This window comes from Carcharhinus amblyrhynchos, chromosome 20, assembly GCF_965287045.1.
Source record: "Carcharhinus amblyrhynchos chromosome 20, sCarAmb.v2.hapA, whole genome shotgun sequence".
Lineage (NCBI taxonomy): Eukaryota > Metazoa > Chordata > Chondrichthyes > Carcharhiniformes > Carcharhinidae > Carcharhinus > Carcharhinus amblyrhynchos.
Window position 1 is genome coordinate 26,728,252 of NC_137343.1, and position 17,876 is coordinate 26,746,127.

Sequence of the window (17,876 nt, forward strand, 5' to 3'; positions counted from 1 at the left end):
TACCACTATCACCTTGCCAGCCCCCTTCTGTCCCTCTAAGTCAGTCTCCCCCTCCTGCCTATCTTTCTGTGCCCCTGTCGACAAACTTTGGGGGGAATGGTATGTTTTGTCTGTATAGCGCAAGAAATAATACTTTCCACTGTATGTTAATGCATGTGACATTAATAAATCAAATCAAGAGCTAACACACCCACAGTGGGTGGCATGCTGGAACAGTGATTAACACTGCTCCCTCTCAGCATCAGGGATCTGTACTCGATTCCCAGCTTGGGTCATTGTCTATATCTGCATGTTCTCCCTGTGTCTGTGTGGGTTTCCTCCGGATGCTCCAGTTTCCTCCCACAGTCTGAAAGACGTGCTGGTTAGGTGTATTGACATGAACAAGCGTTGCAGTATTGCAACGAAGGAAATTTCACAGTAACTTCATTGCAGTGTTAATGTAAACTTGTAACTAATAAATCAACTTTTGTTTTAGTCATGAGTTCTATAAAGAAAAGGTGAAGAGTCCTGCAGTCAAAAAGCTAATGAACGAGCACCACTGAATCTTGTCTCAGAGTATTGCTGGAACACAGGGAAGAACTGAAAGGAATTCTAAAGGGATTTGGCATATCTTTGGCTTGGAGCTAGGAAAAGGATTTTGTAAAATAAGTGAAGTCTTGGGAGAATACAATGGCACAGGAGAAAGCAAAGTAAAACTGAATTTACAATACAAGTATTTATAAGCTAAAGTGGTATGTTAGTGATGGTTGCTTTAATTTCACTGTATGTACAATAAAGTTTTTATTTAACAATGTGTAATCTTGTGGCATAGTCTGGTTGGTTAATTGCTGGTTGTTCGGATTTCATCTTTACGTGATAACCATTCCCAAAAGGATTGTAGCACAACTCTCTGCTTCCTCTCCAAATTAACAAATCCTCTATCCATACTAACGTATCACCTCCAACTCCTGAGCCCCTTACCTTGTGTATTAACCTTTTGTGTGCCATTTTATTGATTTTCGTTCAGAAATCCATCTACTGGCTCTGCATTATCTATCGACTCCCTATTATCCACCCTACTGGTTACACCTCCAAAAAACTCTAATACATTTGTCAAACAGAATTTCCTTTTCGTAAAATCATGCTGACTTTGATCATATTATGATTTTCTATGTGCATTAAGGTATCCTTAATAATAGATTCCAGCAATTTCCCAATGTCTGACTTCAGGCTAACTGGCCTGTAGTTCCTGATTTTTCTCTCCTTCTTTTATTGAATAGTAGCGTTATATTTGTCAAACTGCAATTAGCAAATTGATCCAGAATCTAGGGAATTTTTGAAAATCTCAGCCAGTGCATCAATTATGTTTGCATCTATGTCTTTTAGAACCCTAGGACATAGGCCATCTAGTCCTAGGGATTTATTCAATTTTACCCCTTAAGTTTATCCAATACTACTTATCGTGATATTAATCACCTCAATTTCTACACGTTAGTCCTTACAGATTACCCTCTATTTCTGGAATGTAAGTTGTGTTTTTTATTGTGAAAACAGACAAAATGTGTGTTCAATGTCCCTGTCATTTCTTAATTTTCCATGATCATTTTTCCTGTTTCTGCTTCTAAGGGACAGGCACTTAATTTAGCTACTTTTTTTATATATTTGTAAAAGTTCCTACTTTGGCACTACTGCCACAGAGCGCCAGGGACTGGGTTCAATTCCAGCCTTGGGTTCTCCCCGTATCTGCGAGGTGCTCTGGTTTCCTCCCACACTGCAAAGATAGAACCATACGGTGCAGAAGAGGCCCTTTGGCCCATCGAATTCATACAACACATTAGAAACACCTGAACTCCCGCATAATCCCATCTGCCAGCACTTGGGCCATAGTATGTCGTAAAATTCAGATTCTTTTTAAAGGATGTGAGGCAACCTGGCACTACCACCCTCCCAGCTGGTGCATTCTAGACTGTCACCACATTCCCTCCAAACCTACTGCCCTCACCTTGAAGCCGTGTACCCTTGTGACTGACCCTGCAACTAAGGGGAACAGCTGCTCCTTATCCACTCTGTCCATGTCCCTCATAATCTTATACACCTCAATCAGGTCACCCTCAGTCTTCTCTGCTCCAATGAAAACAATCCACGCCTTTCTAACCTCTCTTCATAACTTAAATGTTTTAACCCAGGCAGTATCCTGGTGAATCTCCTCTGCACCCCCTCCAGTGCAATCACATCCTTCCGTTAATGTGGCAACCAGAACTGCAGTTGTTGGTGTAGGCTTGATGGGTTGAATTCTGCACTGTAGGGATTATGTAGAAACATAGAAGAGGAGGAGAGCAGGTGGAGGCCATTTGGCCCTTTGAGCCTGCTTGCCATTCATTACGATCATGGCTGATTGTCCAACTCAATAGACTAATCCTACTTTCTCCCTATAACCTTTGATCCCATTCGCCCCAAGTGCTATATCTAACCGCCTCTTGAATACATTTAGTGTTTTGGCATCATTCTATGATTCTAATCTGTTTTTATATTCCCAGCTTGTACACTTTAGGGTTCTAATGTTTTCCCTTTTGATGGCCTCTTGCTGGTTTCTAAAACACTCCCAATCCTCAGACTTAGCATTTTGTGCGTTTTTCAATCTAATTTTTGTTAGGAAATTGAAATAGTTTTAAAGTATAAGTTTATATTTTATGTTTCTGCATTGGTGTGTCACAAAAGGTTAAAACTTCGTTTAGCTTCATATTAAACATAGGTACCTGCAAATCTATAGGTTTAGTTTCTCTTTGCATTGTAATGAACGTTTTACAATGAAAAAAGCAATTGCAGCTTAGCAACCAGAGGCTGATATTGAAAAGCAGTTTCAGTCTGGAACCAGGTAACCTAGCAGCATTCTATGGAAACTGCCAGTATAGGCAAGTCAATACAGAGGGACAGAAAGCAAGTTTGAGTAGGTAAATAACAAAATCCCAGAAACCAAGGAATGAGAATTCCAAGAAGTTAAAGGAAGAAAGAGGAGAAATCTGAAAAAAGGGTTCTATTCAGCAAAGTCAGGAACATTGAGAGGATCAAGCATGAACACTTCATGGATTAGTCCTGAATTGTAGTTTCACATGCTAAAGTGGTCAGCAAGACAAAGACTAGGACAATTCAATTCCCAAATAAGCTGGCACCAGCAAGGGTGTAAATGCTTATACCCTGCAGCCAGTTTGTGTCATCATTTTCTCAGTAGCTGAATATAGCTAACCAGTGTAGGCAGAAACTATGCATGTTCATAGAATCATATAATCCATACAGTGCAGAAAGAAGCCATTCGGCCAATCGAGTCTGCACCAACCACAATCCTCCCAGGCCCTATTTCCGTAACCCCACTTATTACCCTGCCAATACCCCCGACACAAGATCAATTTATCATGGCTAATCAACCTAACCTGCATATCTTTGGACTGTGGGAGAAAACTGGAGCACCCAGAGGAATCTACACAGATATGGGGAGAATGTGCAAACTCCAAACAGGCAGTGATCTGAGGCGGAAGTAAACCTGGGTCACTACTGCTAACCACTGTGCCACCATGCCACCCAAAAATAGGGAAAAAGAACATAAGTCTAGTTGTTGTGCATCTGAACTATGACAACTATTAGCACAGGCATACTGAAACCAACTTCAATAGGCATGCTTCCTATCCTAATACGTATCTTGCCACCACCTTCACAAAACAAAAAGGTCTAATGAAGACCTCAAGAAGCTCCTCAAACATTATCATAAATTCAGGAACTGCTTGACCAAAACTCTTAAAACTTCATAACACTCATCTAAAGGCAAATGGCAGAGGTCGCGAGAAATCATTCAGGTCAAGAATCATGACAAAAATGGATTAATTACTCAGCTTCACCATGCCAGATGAAGTATAGGTTATTGTAAACCGCAACAGAATTTCAAATGGACACTGCAATCACCTGCTACAGAATAAAGCCAGGGTGCAGGTGGTGAGATGAGGAATAGCTCAATGTGTGACTATGGAAAGAGTTCCCAAAACATGAAGCATCTTGTTAACCAATGGTCAGTAAGATAGGAAAGATTGATTGGTAAAATAGGTTCTATTCACTCTTACCACCAAAGATCGTTGCATGACTAATTAACTTGGACAATTAATGTTATTTTTTAAACTGCTATAGAAGGGATGAATGAATATTCTGCACTTGCAGAAATTTAGGTTCTTTTTGGTGTTATATCTTTTAGATGCATTATAGAATATTTCCTATTTTGTCTTAGACTTTAGAACAGCAGTTCCCTAAAATACTATAATAATTTTTTTCAATTTATCAGCACTTCTCACGGTTCATCAGGAAGGTAGTCAAATTCATGCCATCTTCTACAGACCTAAGTCAATTAAAAACTAAGCGGAGTAGCCAAATCATTTTATTTGTGACACTGGGAGAGATAGAGGGAGAGAGAAAAAGGAGAGTTTTGACTCATTTGTGTTGATGCATTCAAACTCAGGTGTACAAAATGTTCTAATATATCTCCTCCATTCTCTTTCATCTCCTGCAAACTCCCAAATTGCTTTAAAAACTTACATCTCTTTAAACATTCAAAGTACAAATTTTGCATGTACATACCTAATTATTCATTTCTACAAATAATGTCACAATAATATAATGTGACTCCGTAATATATCAGGAGTCCAACCAACATCTTTACACTTCCACTGAACTGAATGAAGACTGATGCAAATAAAATCTTGAATTGTACTTTTATTCACAATTTTCTATTTTGCAAACTTGTATCACATTTAGTATCATTGTTGCCACTGAATATTTTTAAAATAATTTTCTTGGGTCAGTTTATCAGAAGAATATGCCATAAATAGGACATAAAAAGCTGGTGCTTTTTACTAACCTTACAACATGTCCCACATTACACAATGACTACAGCTCAGAAGTACTTCATTGGCTATAAAATGTTTGGATGTTTTGAGGTGATGAAAAGCACTATATGATTGCAAATATTTATTGCTTTCAAATTGTAAGAATATAAAGAAGAAAGAAGAAAAGGGTAATGAAAGTCAAGATTGAATACAAGAAGAATTCAAAACCATCACTAGGAATAAGAAATCAAACTAAAATGAGATAATCTTCCTGACTGTTTTTTTTATTTGTGTGTTTATCTCTTGTCCCACACCCTTCCCATTAATGTTAGAAACTGGAATTTTAATTTCACAGGTATAAACTTAGTAGCGTTAATCTTCTCAGAACCAGAGTTCATTTCAAAATTGATCTCAAAATTCAACTGATTATTTTTGAAAAATAACATCAAGTAACAAACTCTCCCTTTCTTGCACATGTAAGCAATTATTAACTTGTCTGAAAACACAACATAGGTGAATTAAAAAATTGGCTTAAAAACCAGTAGCATTTTGGAAATAAAAATTGATGTTCATATGAAAATTCAGTCTCTCTGCCTTTCTCCTTCAGATTAATGCACTTTCTAAAGTTTGTACAGCACAAAATAAAAGGCTGCAATAGGTGTTTAATCAGAACTCACATTTTTCTCTCTTGTATTATAATAGCAGCTTTGTGTAATGCAGCATGACTGCTATAACATTGAAAATACTCCTCAGTGCTTTTTTTTTACATACTATGAGTTTTCAATGGAACACCTAATGTGTCGAGTTTAATGCATAATTTTACAATCTATTATTAATCATGTTCCAATATATCCTTATGATGGAGTTCATTTATTGTGAATTCTAAAGCAGCGAATATATTTTGAAAAATTGGAAATAGGCATGGCAGTGGTACAGTAGCACATTGGTTTTGTTACTAGACTAATAAACCAGAGGTCTGGATTAATGAGCTGGACAAATTCAGATCCCAACACAACAGCTGGGGAACTTAAATTCAAGTAATTAAATAAATATAGAATATAAAACTAGTATTAGTAATGATGACCATGACGCTACTCCATTGTTGCAAAAACCCAATTGGTTTGCTGCTGTCTTTCAGGGAAAGAAATCTGCCACTGTCCTCTAAGATGTGCTAGCACGCCACTCAAGTTGCAAGCAAAAAGACAGCTCACCACCATCCTTTCAAGGCAATTACGGATTGGCATTAAGTGCCAGCTTTGCCAGGACACTACATCCTCTGAATGAATTTTAAAAGGTTGGAATATTTCTACTCTTAATTAAAAATCTCTCCGTTTATTTATCAGTCTTAAACCATTGGTGAAGTTGTGGGATGTGCCTTAAAAAAAATCACCATAAACTGGAGATTTAATTGTAAAACAACCAATCTTCATTTATGAACAAATGGAATCCCTTAATTATATTTTAGAAAAGTTTACATGTTAATCCTGGTACCAAAAATCTTATCAGGACCACAATTTTTGTACAACTATATACACAGTTTCACATCAGACTGGTAACTACTTTTCTTTCCTCTCAAGGTTAGGTTATCATCTTTACACACATTAAATAGCAATCTAGTAACAATTTAAAATTCATATGGTTAATATAGTGAGGAGTGCTAGCTAGGATGGAGCTGATTGGGGTAATTCCTTATCAATCACACCAGAAGACCAGACTGCTTAAATAATTTTGCTAGAGAAATAATCAATTTGTATTATATACACTATCCTGCACTCACTGCATTTTATTGGAGTGGCTTTTATCAAGAGGCAGCAGTATTTTTGGTCATAGGTTTTGTGTGCTGTAGTTTGTCAGGATTCTACTGTTAGCTGAATAAATATACTCTATTTGTTGCGTATCCTTTCACAAGTTCTGCCCAGCATTCACTCCCTCCTGACAATGCAACTTATTAGCTAACATGGTGGCGTCAATACTCAATTACTTAATTTTAATACTTAATTTTATATTTTCTGGTTTCAAAGTCAAATCAAGAATATTTGATCTTCGGCTATACGATGCTTAATATTAAGGTTTACTGTAAAAGGGTTCCTTTACATTAAGTTGTTGCATTAAAATGCATCAGATGCTATGAAAGAAGAGGTACTCCATAGGTTGGCAGCTCCTGGTGTAGCTGGCGGAACATCATGGCACATTTATTTCTTTCTTTTGTCTTGCCAAGAGTGTTGAACAGCCTTGCCTGTAAATAAAGGACTTCTCTGATCCGCTCACCGCAGTCTGCTTTTTCAAAATATATCTTGGCTTCATTCAGATTTTCAATTGCTGATGCAAAAGCTTAAAAAAAAAGTTAGGTTTTAGAAAGTGTGACAAGCAAAATTATTGGAAAGCTATGGTCCTCATCAATATACTATTGCTGAAAAAAAAAGACAGGCTGTTGAAGCTTTTTGTTTTGCACTCATCAGGACAGTTCACAAGAATACCAGTCATAAAGGAAACAACAATTTATACTGCATGAGAAGACAGTGCTGATTGGTTGGCAAACAGGCTCTGATTGATAGAAGCATTGCTATTGAGAATGCGTCAGGGAATGGCTAACTGTCGAGCTTTTGTTCAAATTCAAACAAGGAATTTAAGAATCTTAGTGAAACTCAGTCTGTACATGCACTGAATTGAAAATTTCAGTATTTCATAAAGGTTTATCATAGCTTTCTTGTTTTTGTATTATCTCCCTCCCAAGACATGGTATGCTTTTTTAAAATCACATTCTCAAACTGCCCTGCCACCTTCATTAATTTGTGCATGATTATACCTAGGTCTCTGTTTCTATAACTCTTCAAACTGTGCCCTTTGTTTTATCTCTCCTTGTTTTTCCACCCAAATGTATTACTTCTGCGAAACTTCATATGCCACACGTCTGCCCCTTTCACCAGCCAATGTCTTCTTGAAGTCTATCAGTATGGTCATGACTGAAATACCAGAGGTTTTGAAACTTTAGAAATTTAGAGAAGGCCAATGTTGTAGCTTAATACAATGTTTACTAGAAACACATTTGACTTGCAGTACACAAGGAAATGTGGTAAAACATATTTTAAGCTGTGTTCTATTAAGATATTGTATGATTTAAAATATGCCGTTGCAACTAATTTTAAAATGACCTGGCTATTTATCAAATACTTGAGAAATTTTCCATTTTTAAACTGATAGCCTGAGGAACATCTTGAAATGTTCTCATATAGCAGATCTTAATAAGAATATATATTGGGCCCAATGGATCCTTAGTAAGAGCCAAGAAAACCCTTACTTTGAAAATCCTTATAAGTGTTACTGCAATCCTTGCAAAGTATACAATACGGATCAAAATATTTCAAGTATTTACCCTCAGATTTTTCTTGAGTAGGGCAAGAGGCTGCAGAAGCAACTTGACATTTTGCCAACAACAGCATAGCACGCCCTCGGTCCAAGACTGTTCCATTAGCTAGAATGGGTTCGATAGCCATATGCAGCACATTCAAAGCTTGTTCTGGAATTCCAAGTAGCAGCTAATAGAAAGATACAATTTGGTTGAGATTTTGAAGTGAAAAAAGATGTTACAGCTAAAACTGTTATCACTTCTGGCATATACTTCCTGCTGGCAGCACTTGCTTCCTCTGTCGCAACATATAACTTTACTTTTCAGTCCTCATAATGCTAGGTGAAACAGTAGCTATGTTTAATCTCTGACTTCATTCTTTTCTAAAGATTTAAGTAAGGTTAATATTTTAGCATTTGTTTCTTTTCCCTCAAGCTTATATGTAATTTATTTTACATTTATTTTCTGTCATGGGTCTCTTTCAACATAATCATTCCAGCATCAGCTTTGGAAAATATGTAGATCTGAATCCCAAGGTGGTTTTCCTGCCATCTATCGAAAGCAAGCGACAGATTTTCAGTTTCCAATCCCTATAGAAATGTGCTTCCTATGCTTTCTATTCCCTATTTCTTATCTATGGGCGAAACATACTTTCTATCCTGATTTTCCTCATGTGTATTCACTGGTTCTAACCTGCCCTTTATCTTCTTATACTGCAACCAAAAGATGATGCTGTTTCTGCTCTGTGTTCCGAATGGGAAAGGGAATATTAAAATGAATTTCTCCTATTTTTTCCCTTTTGAACCTTGCATTCGGCTCCTGTATACACTTGCCCATGACTCTCTGTACAGCATCATAGGAATATTAATTAATATATTGTTCTAGTCCAACAAGGACAGGAGGTTGATCAGAAATTGCTGCCATATTGGTTGCTTGGATCATGTGAAATGTTGCTTTCAGATACTCCCATTTAGAAATATAGTCTTGAAAGAGAAATCATGAGAGGGAAAAAAGCAAAAACCATCAAAGCAATGAAAACAAGAATGTTAAGGGTATCAATAGTCTGCTTCTGTAAAAGAGAATATAATTTAAAAGCACATTAAACATCAAATTATTTATTTTACTACAAACATCATTACAACAATTCTGATGGAGCTGTTCAGTCAGCAATTTTAAATAAAAAAATTATATTATAATTATATTAATATTACTAACTTGGAGTTTTTTGAGAAGGTATCAAAGAAGGTTGATAAGGGCAACACTGTTGATGTATACGTATGTGGATTACCAAAAGGCATTCGATACAGTACCATACAACAGGCTTGTGTGCAAAATTCTAGCTCGTGGAATAAAAGGGAAAGTGAGCATTTGGATAGGAAATTGACTGAATGACATGAAACTGAGTAGTGATGATGAATGGTTGTTTTTCAGATCGGAGGAGGATTTGTAGTGGAGTTCCCCAGAGGTCAGTGTTGGAATCCTTGCTCTTCTCAATATATTTTAATGACCTAGACTGTGATTTCAAAATTTGCAGATGACATGAAGATTGGAAACATTGTTAACTATGAGGACAATAGTCTTGAACTTCAAAAGGATATAGAAATGTTGGTGCATTGGGCATTCATGTAGCACATGAAATTCAATGCAGAGAAGTGAGACACAAATCATTTTGACAGAACTAATGTGGAGAGGCCATCTAAAATAAACAACTCCAAAGGAGGTGCAGGAACATAGGGACCTCGATGTTTATGTATGTAAGTCATTGACGATGGCGGGGTATATTGAAAATGTAGTTAGTAAAGCAGGTAGCATCTTAGGCTTTATTAATAGGGGCACTGAGTTCAAAAGTAAGGAGATCATGTTAAACTTGGATAAGAACTGGTTAGGTCTCATCTGGACTACTGAATCCGGTTCTGGGTGCCATAGTTGAGAAATGATGTGGAGACAATGGAGAAAGTACAGAGGGGATTCACAATAATGATCCCAAGGTTAAAGAATTTTAACCAAGATGAGAAATTGGGACTGTTTGTCTTGGAGAAAAGGCAGCTGAGAGGAAACTTGATGGAGATATTCAAGATCCTGAGGAGTATGGACAGGGTTGATAGTGAGAAACTATTCCCACTTAAGAGCATCAAGAACCAGAGGGCACAGATTCAAAACAACTGGCAAAAGGTGCTGTGAGGAGAAGTTCTCTCACCAAGAGTGTGGCCAGAAGCATCTTCAATTGAGGTATAAAAAAGGGGATTGGATTGCTATCGAAAAGAAAAAAAAGTACAAGGTTACACGCATAAGGCACAGGAGTGAGACTAGGCAGAGAGCCAGTGCAGACTCAATGGCTGCCTTCTGCACTGAGAATCAAAAACCATAATATTGGATTTTAAATTAAATGGTCTTCAAAACGTTGATAAGATAAATGTTGAAATAGGACAGCAACAGTGCTGTACTTTATAAAATTCCACTTAATAAAATCATGTATTTTGTGTAAAACAAGGGATTAAGTTAAAAAGTATGCTTTCATTAAAATGGTCAGTCACATTATTGTTATCCAGAAGTTTTTTCTCCATTCTTTTATTTTGAATATACATCAGTAAATGAGTAGTGGTACATTTTGGATGTTAAAAGCAGCACCTTTGATGGATAAGCCCACAAAATAACTATTGGTTTTATGTAAATGAAGTATAGAAGTCAAGATGTAAAAGGTAAAGTTATAGAAAATCTAAACAGACCACCATTTTTCCAGTTGAGGTTATAGGTGATAGGAAGAATGGTGGGGCAATGATAAGTTTATAGTATTTATGGATTAGGGTGTTGCCTGATAGAAGAAAGTAAAAACGCAAACCAACATTTAAAAAACTTGGTACTGTTTTTATTGGAATGCAGGAGATTATGGGATGATTTGGAGGTGCTTAAAAATTGTCAAGTGATGAAGCAGCATAGATAGAAACAGTTTCCAGTGGTTGGCTTAGAACAAAAAGTTCATTAGCATAAGTCAGAGAAAAGAAACATTTTCTTAAAAAAGGCAGAGGTCAGGGAGGCTATGAAATGATTGGTGCAAGGGCAATGAAAATATTTAAGTATGGGTTAGAAAGATAGTTGAAGGAAAGGAGAATTAAGAAAAATATGGGAACACTGGATACATGTGGTATTGAAACTAACAACTATACATTGCATGTTGTAATTTTACATTTGTGTACACTTCTGGCAATGATGTTTAAATGGCATCTCTCCTTTACAAATTTAGTGTTGGTTCCTACTGCACATTTTAAATCTTTTCCCCCTATAATTGATTTGAAAAGTGGCAGTTTGGCCTTAAGTTCAGTAAGAAAGCTATTTACTATCACAACACTATGAGTGAAGTAGAGCAGCAGCTCTCAAAGGAACCACTGGTATGGTGGTAGGCATTGTTGGGTCTGCTATCACCAGCAAAGTTGCTTTAATGAGAGGAAATCAGGAAGGAAGAAATATCCTTATAGAGGGCTCTTCTAAATAAAGGCTGAAGATGGACATACTTGTCTCATACTGGAGTACACACAGTAAGTTTTACAATTGGGCACACTGTAACATTTGTAGGACAGCTCAGCTCACCTGTGAAAATGCCAAATGTAAGATGGCTTCCGAAGTTAGATACTCTAAGTGATATTCACGGCTCAGAGCCAACGCTTTTAGAAGTAAAGGAACCGCCACAGCATGACACGAAGAGCGCCAGAAAAGCTCAGCTTCCAAAATAAGAATTCTAAAAAAAATTATAATTATCATTCAACTCAGAGTTTACTTAATTTATGTCAATTTACATGTGGTTTACCCTTGTGGTTCTGCTTTTTAAATTTAGCCCATCAACTAAACATATTTCTTAATCCTACCTATGTTGTTGGTATTCATGTGGGCCATGACAATTAGATCCTTTCCCTCGCACTCCAAGTAGCACCAGAAAGGGAACACAGCCTTCATGCTCTCGGCTACAGAGAACAGTAGCTATCTCTCTTGCTATGCTGTTCCCTACTACAGCTACATTTCTTTTTATTTCTTCACTGCAATGGACCCCTGCACCAATGATGTGGTCAGTTTGCTCATCCTCCCTGCAATCCATGCTCTCATCCACACAAGTTGCAAGGACATTGAACCTGTTGGATAAATTCAAGGTCTGAGGCTCCTCTGTTTCTACAATCTGGACCCCCATACCTCTCAGAGTCATGGCCTAGTTGTAGAGGTGTGATTATCTCCTAGAACAAAGTGCCAGGTGACCTCCCCCTCCCTGATGAATCGCAGTGTCCAAAACTGACTCCAGTTTATCAACTTTGAGGTGAGGTTCCTCAAGCAGCAGAGACTTACTGACATGATCACACAAGTATCTGCCAGTTCCCACAAATTACAGCTGCAAAACATGTCATCTGCCGTGTCATCTTTATTTTGATTTATTTAATTAATTAGGTCTCAAGTTTAGAAACATTTTCAACAATTATCTGTAGTTATGTTATAGAGTTTAGAATCCCTACAGTACAGAAAGAGGCCATTCAGCCCATCGAGTCTGACCGACCACAATCCCACCCAGGCCCTAACCCCATATCCCTACATATTTACCCACTAATCCCTCTAACCTATACGTCTCAGGACACTAAGGGGCAATTTTAGCATGGCCAATCAACCTAACCTGCACATTTTTAGACTGTGGGAGGAAACTGGAGCACCCGGAGAAAATCCACACAGAACACGAGCAGAATGTGCAAACTCCACACAGACAGCGACCCGAGCTGGGAATGGAACCCAGGTCCCTGGAGCTGTGAAGCATCAGTGCTAACCACTGTGCTACCGTGCCGCCCAGTTACATTATAAATTTAAATTTCTAAAGGGAATCAAAGCCACAATACTCATCAACTAGTCAACTCTCAGCTTTCCTGTAATGTCAGTTTGATTTTTTAAAAATATATTTTTGATTAAGAAAAATATAATTTCAAGTTTTTCTTCTTTTCCAGATAGATCTCAGTTGAGTGACTAGCAGCAAGCTGTCAGACTTCTGAAAATGATGCTGCAAGTTGGGTGTGTTTTTACATCTAAACTACAACCCCCTTATTTCACCTCAAAGCCCATATAAAGCACCTGATCTACAATACATTTGAATATCACCAAGTTGTGACATCTGGGATGTGTAGGTTAGAGGAATTAGCTGGTTAAATATGTGGGGTAACCGGGATAGGGCCTGGGTGGGATTGTTGTTGGTGCAGACTCGATGGGCCAAATGGCCTGCTTCTGCACTGTAGGGATTCTATGATTTGGTTAATGCAAGAACCTGACATTGGCCTCTCCCAACAGCATGAGGGAGTGCATATTACTGTGATATTGAGTTAGGAAACGTGATAAATCATTTGTCTGTTTTGTTGACATGTTTTACCCATCCCATATGACAAATGCTTACTAATTCTGGTTCCATATGATATATTATCCTCAGACTAGATTGTAACCATGAATATGGAAAAGTTGTGGAATAAAATTGAGATTGATTTTATAGGAATGAAAAGTTGCACTATCCAAAAACTTCAATGTTCTGGGCTGTCAGTGGGACCAGCACAGGATGAGTTAAACAGCTTTCTGCTGAGCATAGGTTTAAGACAAATGTATTATCACAGATTGGAAGGCTGATCCATGCTCATCAGATCAGGAATCAGGTCACTTGTATTCATAATAATAAAATGATCAGAAGTATTTTTGAGAACAATGTTACAATAATAAAATTATTAGAAGAGACTGAGAAGACTTCAAGTGCCTGCTTGTTGCATTCATGTTATTTTGATGTCACTTGTAAGTATCTTTGATGTACTATGATTTACTGGTAACATGAATGGAAATGTAGAGATCAAAAGTTGAATTAGTTCAGGAAATGAGAGTGAGACTTTGTATGCTGTACTCATGCTGGAATTGTGTAGTGTGAATGTTGGATTGTGACGTATGACATAAACAATGACCTGTGCACACATACTGAATTATGAGGTATGATGTCTCAATAAAGATTTAATCCTTCATTATTACAACTGGATGTGCATATGTTCAAGTGTTTAAAGGAACTAAATGATTTCGAATAAGAAAGCTGTCCAACAGATGTCAAGAAATTCCTTTTGACACAAAGACTAATCAGCACATGGAATGGATTGCTAGGTAGAGTAGTCAAGCCAAAAAAATGCTAGAATCATTTAGGAAACAAATTTAATCCTGCAATGGGGAAGGAGGGATATGTTCGAAACTTTCTGAAGGGAAGAACTAAGATGGGACAAATGGACATCCTCAATTAGAATTATCTGTGGTATACAAAGAACAGTACAGCACAGGAAACAGGCCCTTCGGCCCTCCAAGCCTGTGCCACTCATTGGTCCAACTAGACAATTTGTTTGTATCCCCCCATTCCCAGTCTGCTCATGTGACTATCCAGGTAAGTCTTAAACGATCCCAGCATGTCCGCCTCCACCACCCTACTTGGCAGTGTATTCCAGGCCCCCACCACCCTCTGTGTAAAAAATGTCCCTTTGATATCTGAGTTAAACCTTGCCCCTGACCCCTCGTGGTCATCACCTCTGACCTGGGAAAAAGCTTCCCACTGTTCACCCTACCTATACCCTTCATAATTTTGTACACCTCCATTAGGTCTTCCCTCATTCTCCATCTTTACAGGGAGAACAACCCCAGTTTACCCAATCTCTCTTCGTAGCTAAGACGCTCCATACCAGGCAACACCCTGGTAAACCTCCTCTGCACTCTCTCCAAAGCCTCCACGCCCTTCTGGTAGTGTGGCGACCAGAACTGGACGCAGCACTCCAAATGTGGCCTAACCAATGTTCTATACAGCTGCAACATCAGACTCCAGTTTTTATACTCTATACCCTGTCCTATAAAGGCAAGCATGCCATATGCCTTCTTTACCACCTTCTCGGATTTGTGGACTTGCACACCTAGGTCCCTCTGTGTTTTTATACTCTTGATGGTTCTGAGAATTATTGTACAACTCCCCCCTACATTATTTCTACCAAAATGCATCACTTCACATTTATCTGGATTAAATTCCAATGTCAGAAATATCTATAACAAAGTCCTAATCAATTTTATTTACATTAACTGTCCCCAGCTCTCAAATGTTTAATACAGTGAGAAGCCAAACCATACAGATGAAGACTGTTCGAAGTATAATGCCTGGCTTGTGCTAAACTTGACACTTTTCAGGAAAGCAGTTTAAGTGCCTCAACTGCTTTCAGTGCATTAAGTTAGGAAGGCAAAAGACCAGCAGAGTTCCTGCTTCTGTACTCTGTCAGAAGTGCTTTTGTGTGAAAGTCAGGTGAGGAGGCTGAGCAAAGGTTAGTTCTAATAACACACAGAGTATCATAGAATGGCCTTCTTCTGTGCTATAACCGTTTCTCCTGTTGGACTGTACCAGCTCTCTGGAGATTTTGTTCTGCTAGTTCCACTGTCTTGTTTTCAACCTCATAACCCTACAACTTTTTTCAATTATTCAGTTTTTTTATCCAATTCACTTTTGAAAGCCACAGTTGAATCTACCATCACCACTCTCAAGCAGTGCATTCCAGATTCTAACCACTCGTGCAAGAATATTTTTCTCCATATCAACTAAATCTGTATCTCCAGTACTCAAGTTTGAGCCCAAACGAGTTACATAAAAGGTTCATCATAATTTTGTTGCTTTTATACTCTCAATATCTTTATGAAGCCAAGAATTTCATATGCCCTTTAAAACATTTTCTGAATCCACCCTGCCATCTCCACTGAACTGTGCACACTGGCTCCCAGTCTATTTCTGCACTTCCTGAAGAATTGTGCCTTTTAGTTTATATTGGCTTGCCCCACTTTTCATATCAAAATGTATCATTTCACATTTCTCCACATTAAATTTCATCTGCCACATATTCCCCCTATTCTACCAGCCTGTCTAGATCCTTTTCAAGTCTATCAATACCCTCCTTATGTATAATAATATTTTGAAGCTTTGTTTCATCTGCAAATTTCAAAATTGTGCTCTGTACAGCCAAGAAAAGCAGTGGTCCTAGGAAATCTCTCTATATTTTCTACCAGTCCAAAAAAACAACCATTCATCACTACTTCCTGTTAGTCAGCCAACTTCTTATAAAGTCATAGAGGTTTATAGCATGAAAACAGGCCCTATGGCCCAACTTGTCCATGCCGCCCAGTTTTTAACCACTAAGCTAATCCCAATTGCTCACATTTGGCTCATATCCCCCTTTACTCATCTTAGCCATGTAACTGTCTAAATGCTTTTTAAAAGACAAAATTGTACCCACCTCTACTGGCCTCTGGCAGTTTGTTCCAGACATTCACCGCCCTCAGGATCCTTTCATATTTCTCCCCTCTCACCTTAAACCTATGCCCTCTAGTTTTAGACTTCCACACCTTTGGGAAAAGATGTTGACTATCTACCTTATCAATGCCCCTCATTCTTTTATAGATCTCTATAAGATCACCCCCAAGCTTCCTACAATCCAGGGATAAAAGTCCCAGACTATCCAGCCTCTCCTTACAACTCACACCATCGAGTCCCGACAGCATCCTAGTAATTTTTTTATGCATCTGCAAACTTACTAACCATGCCCCATAAATTCTTACCAAATTATTAACATAAATAACAAATAACAGTAGACCCAGCACCAATCCCTGAGGCATGCCGCTGGTCATGATGTGGACATGCCGGCGTTGGATGGTTGGACTGAAACCTGTTGTCAGACTTTTTACTGTGCATGCTGCTGGTCACAGGCCTCCAGTTTGAAAAACAACCCTATAAAACCTGCCTTTGCCTTCTGTTGTCAAGCCAATTTTGTAGCCAATTGGCTACCTTACCCTGGATCCTGTGAGATTTAGCCTTATGCAAAAATCTATCATGTGGTACCTTGTCAAAGGCCTTGCTAAAGTTCATATAGACAACATCAATTGCACTGCCCTCATCTACCTTCTTGGTAACCCCTTCAAAAAACTCAAATTGGTGAGACATGATTTTCCACTCACAAAACCATGCGACTGTCCCTAATCAGTCCTTGTCTCTCCAAATGCATGTAGATCCTGTTTCTCAGAATATCTTCTGACAACCTACCCATTACAGACGTTAGAGTCACAGGTCTGTAGTTTCCAGACTTTTTCCTGCAGCCCTTCTTAAACAAAGGCACAACATTTGCTACCCTCAATTTTCAGGCACCTCATCTGTGGCTGTCAATGATTCAAATATCTCTGCTAGGGGACCTGCAATTTCCTCCCTAGCCTCCTGAAATATCCTGGAAAACATTTCATCAGATCCCAGGGACTTACCTACTTTAATGCTCTTTATGACTTCCAGCACCTCCTCCTCTATAATATTACACTCAAGACATCACTATTTATTTCCCCAAGTTCCTTTCTCAGCAGTAAATATCAATGAGATATATTCATTTAGGATCTTGCCCATCTTTTATGGATCTGCACTTAGGTGACCTTGTTGATCCTTAAGAGGCCCTTTCTCTCTCTATAGTTACTCTTTTCCCTTTATGTATCCATAGAAGCTCTTTGGATTCTCCTTTGCCTTATCTGCCAAAGCAATCTTATGTCCCCTTTTTGCCCTCCTGATTTCTTTCTTGACTCTACTCCGACAACCACTATATACTTAGCTGCCTATGCATATCATATACCTGCTCCTTCTTTTTGGCTAG

General features: G+C 38.2%; 1 protein-coding gene and 1 long non-coding RNA gene across 3 annotated transcripts in view; one reads left to right on the top strand and one right to left on the bottom strand.

The window, feature by feature from the left end:
* Window positions 1–4,711: 4,711 nt before the first annotated feature.
* Window positions 4,712–17,876, bottom strand: part of anapc5 (anaphase promoting complex subunit 5) — a 44,903-nt gene continuing 31,738 nt past the window's right edge. For both annotated transcript variants that reach the window (XM_080208291.1, XM_080208290.1), the window contains 3 exons: window positions 11,776–11,923; window positions 8,218–8,380; window positions 4,712–7,175 (listed from right to left, as the gene is read on the bottom strand). In XM_080208291.1, coding sequence (XP_080064417.1) covers window positions 6,970–7,175; window positions 8,218–8,380; window positions 11,776–11,923 — 517 coding nt within the window. In that variant the 3' untranslated portion in view covers window positions 4,712–6,969. The remainder of the gene's footprint in view (window positions 7,176–8,217; window positions 8,381–11,775; window positions 11,924–17,876) is intronic.
* Window positions 6,032–17,876, top strand: part of LOC145355860 (uncharacterized) — a 36,123-nt gene continuing 24,278 nt past the window's right edge. Inside the window, exons 1-3 of the long non-coding RNA XR_013889051.1 lie at window positions 6,032–6,138; window positions 9,622–9,655; window positions 13,161–13,224. This is a non-coding gene — a long non-coding RNA (uncharacterized LOC145355860). The remainder of the gene's footprint in view (window positions 6,139–9,621; window positions 9,656–13,160; window positions 13,225–17,876) is intronic.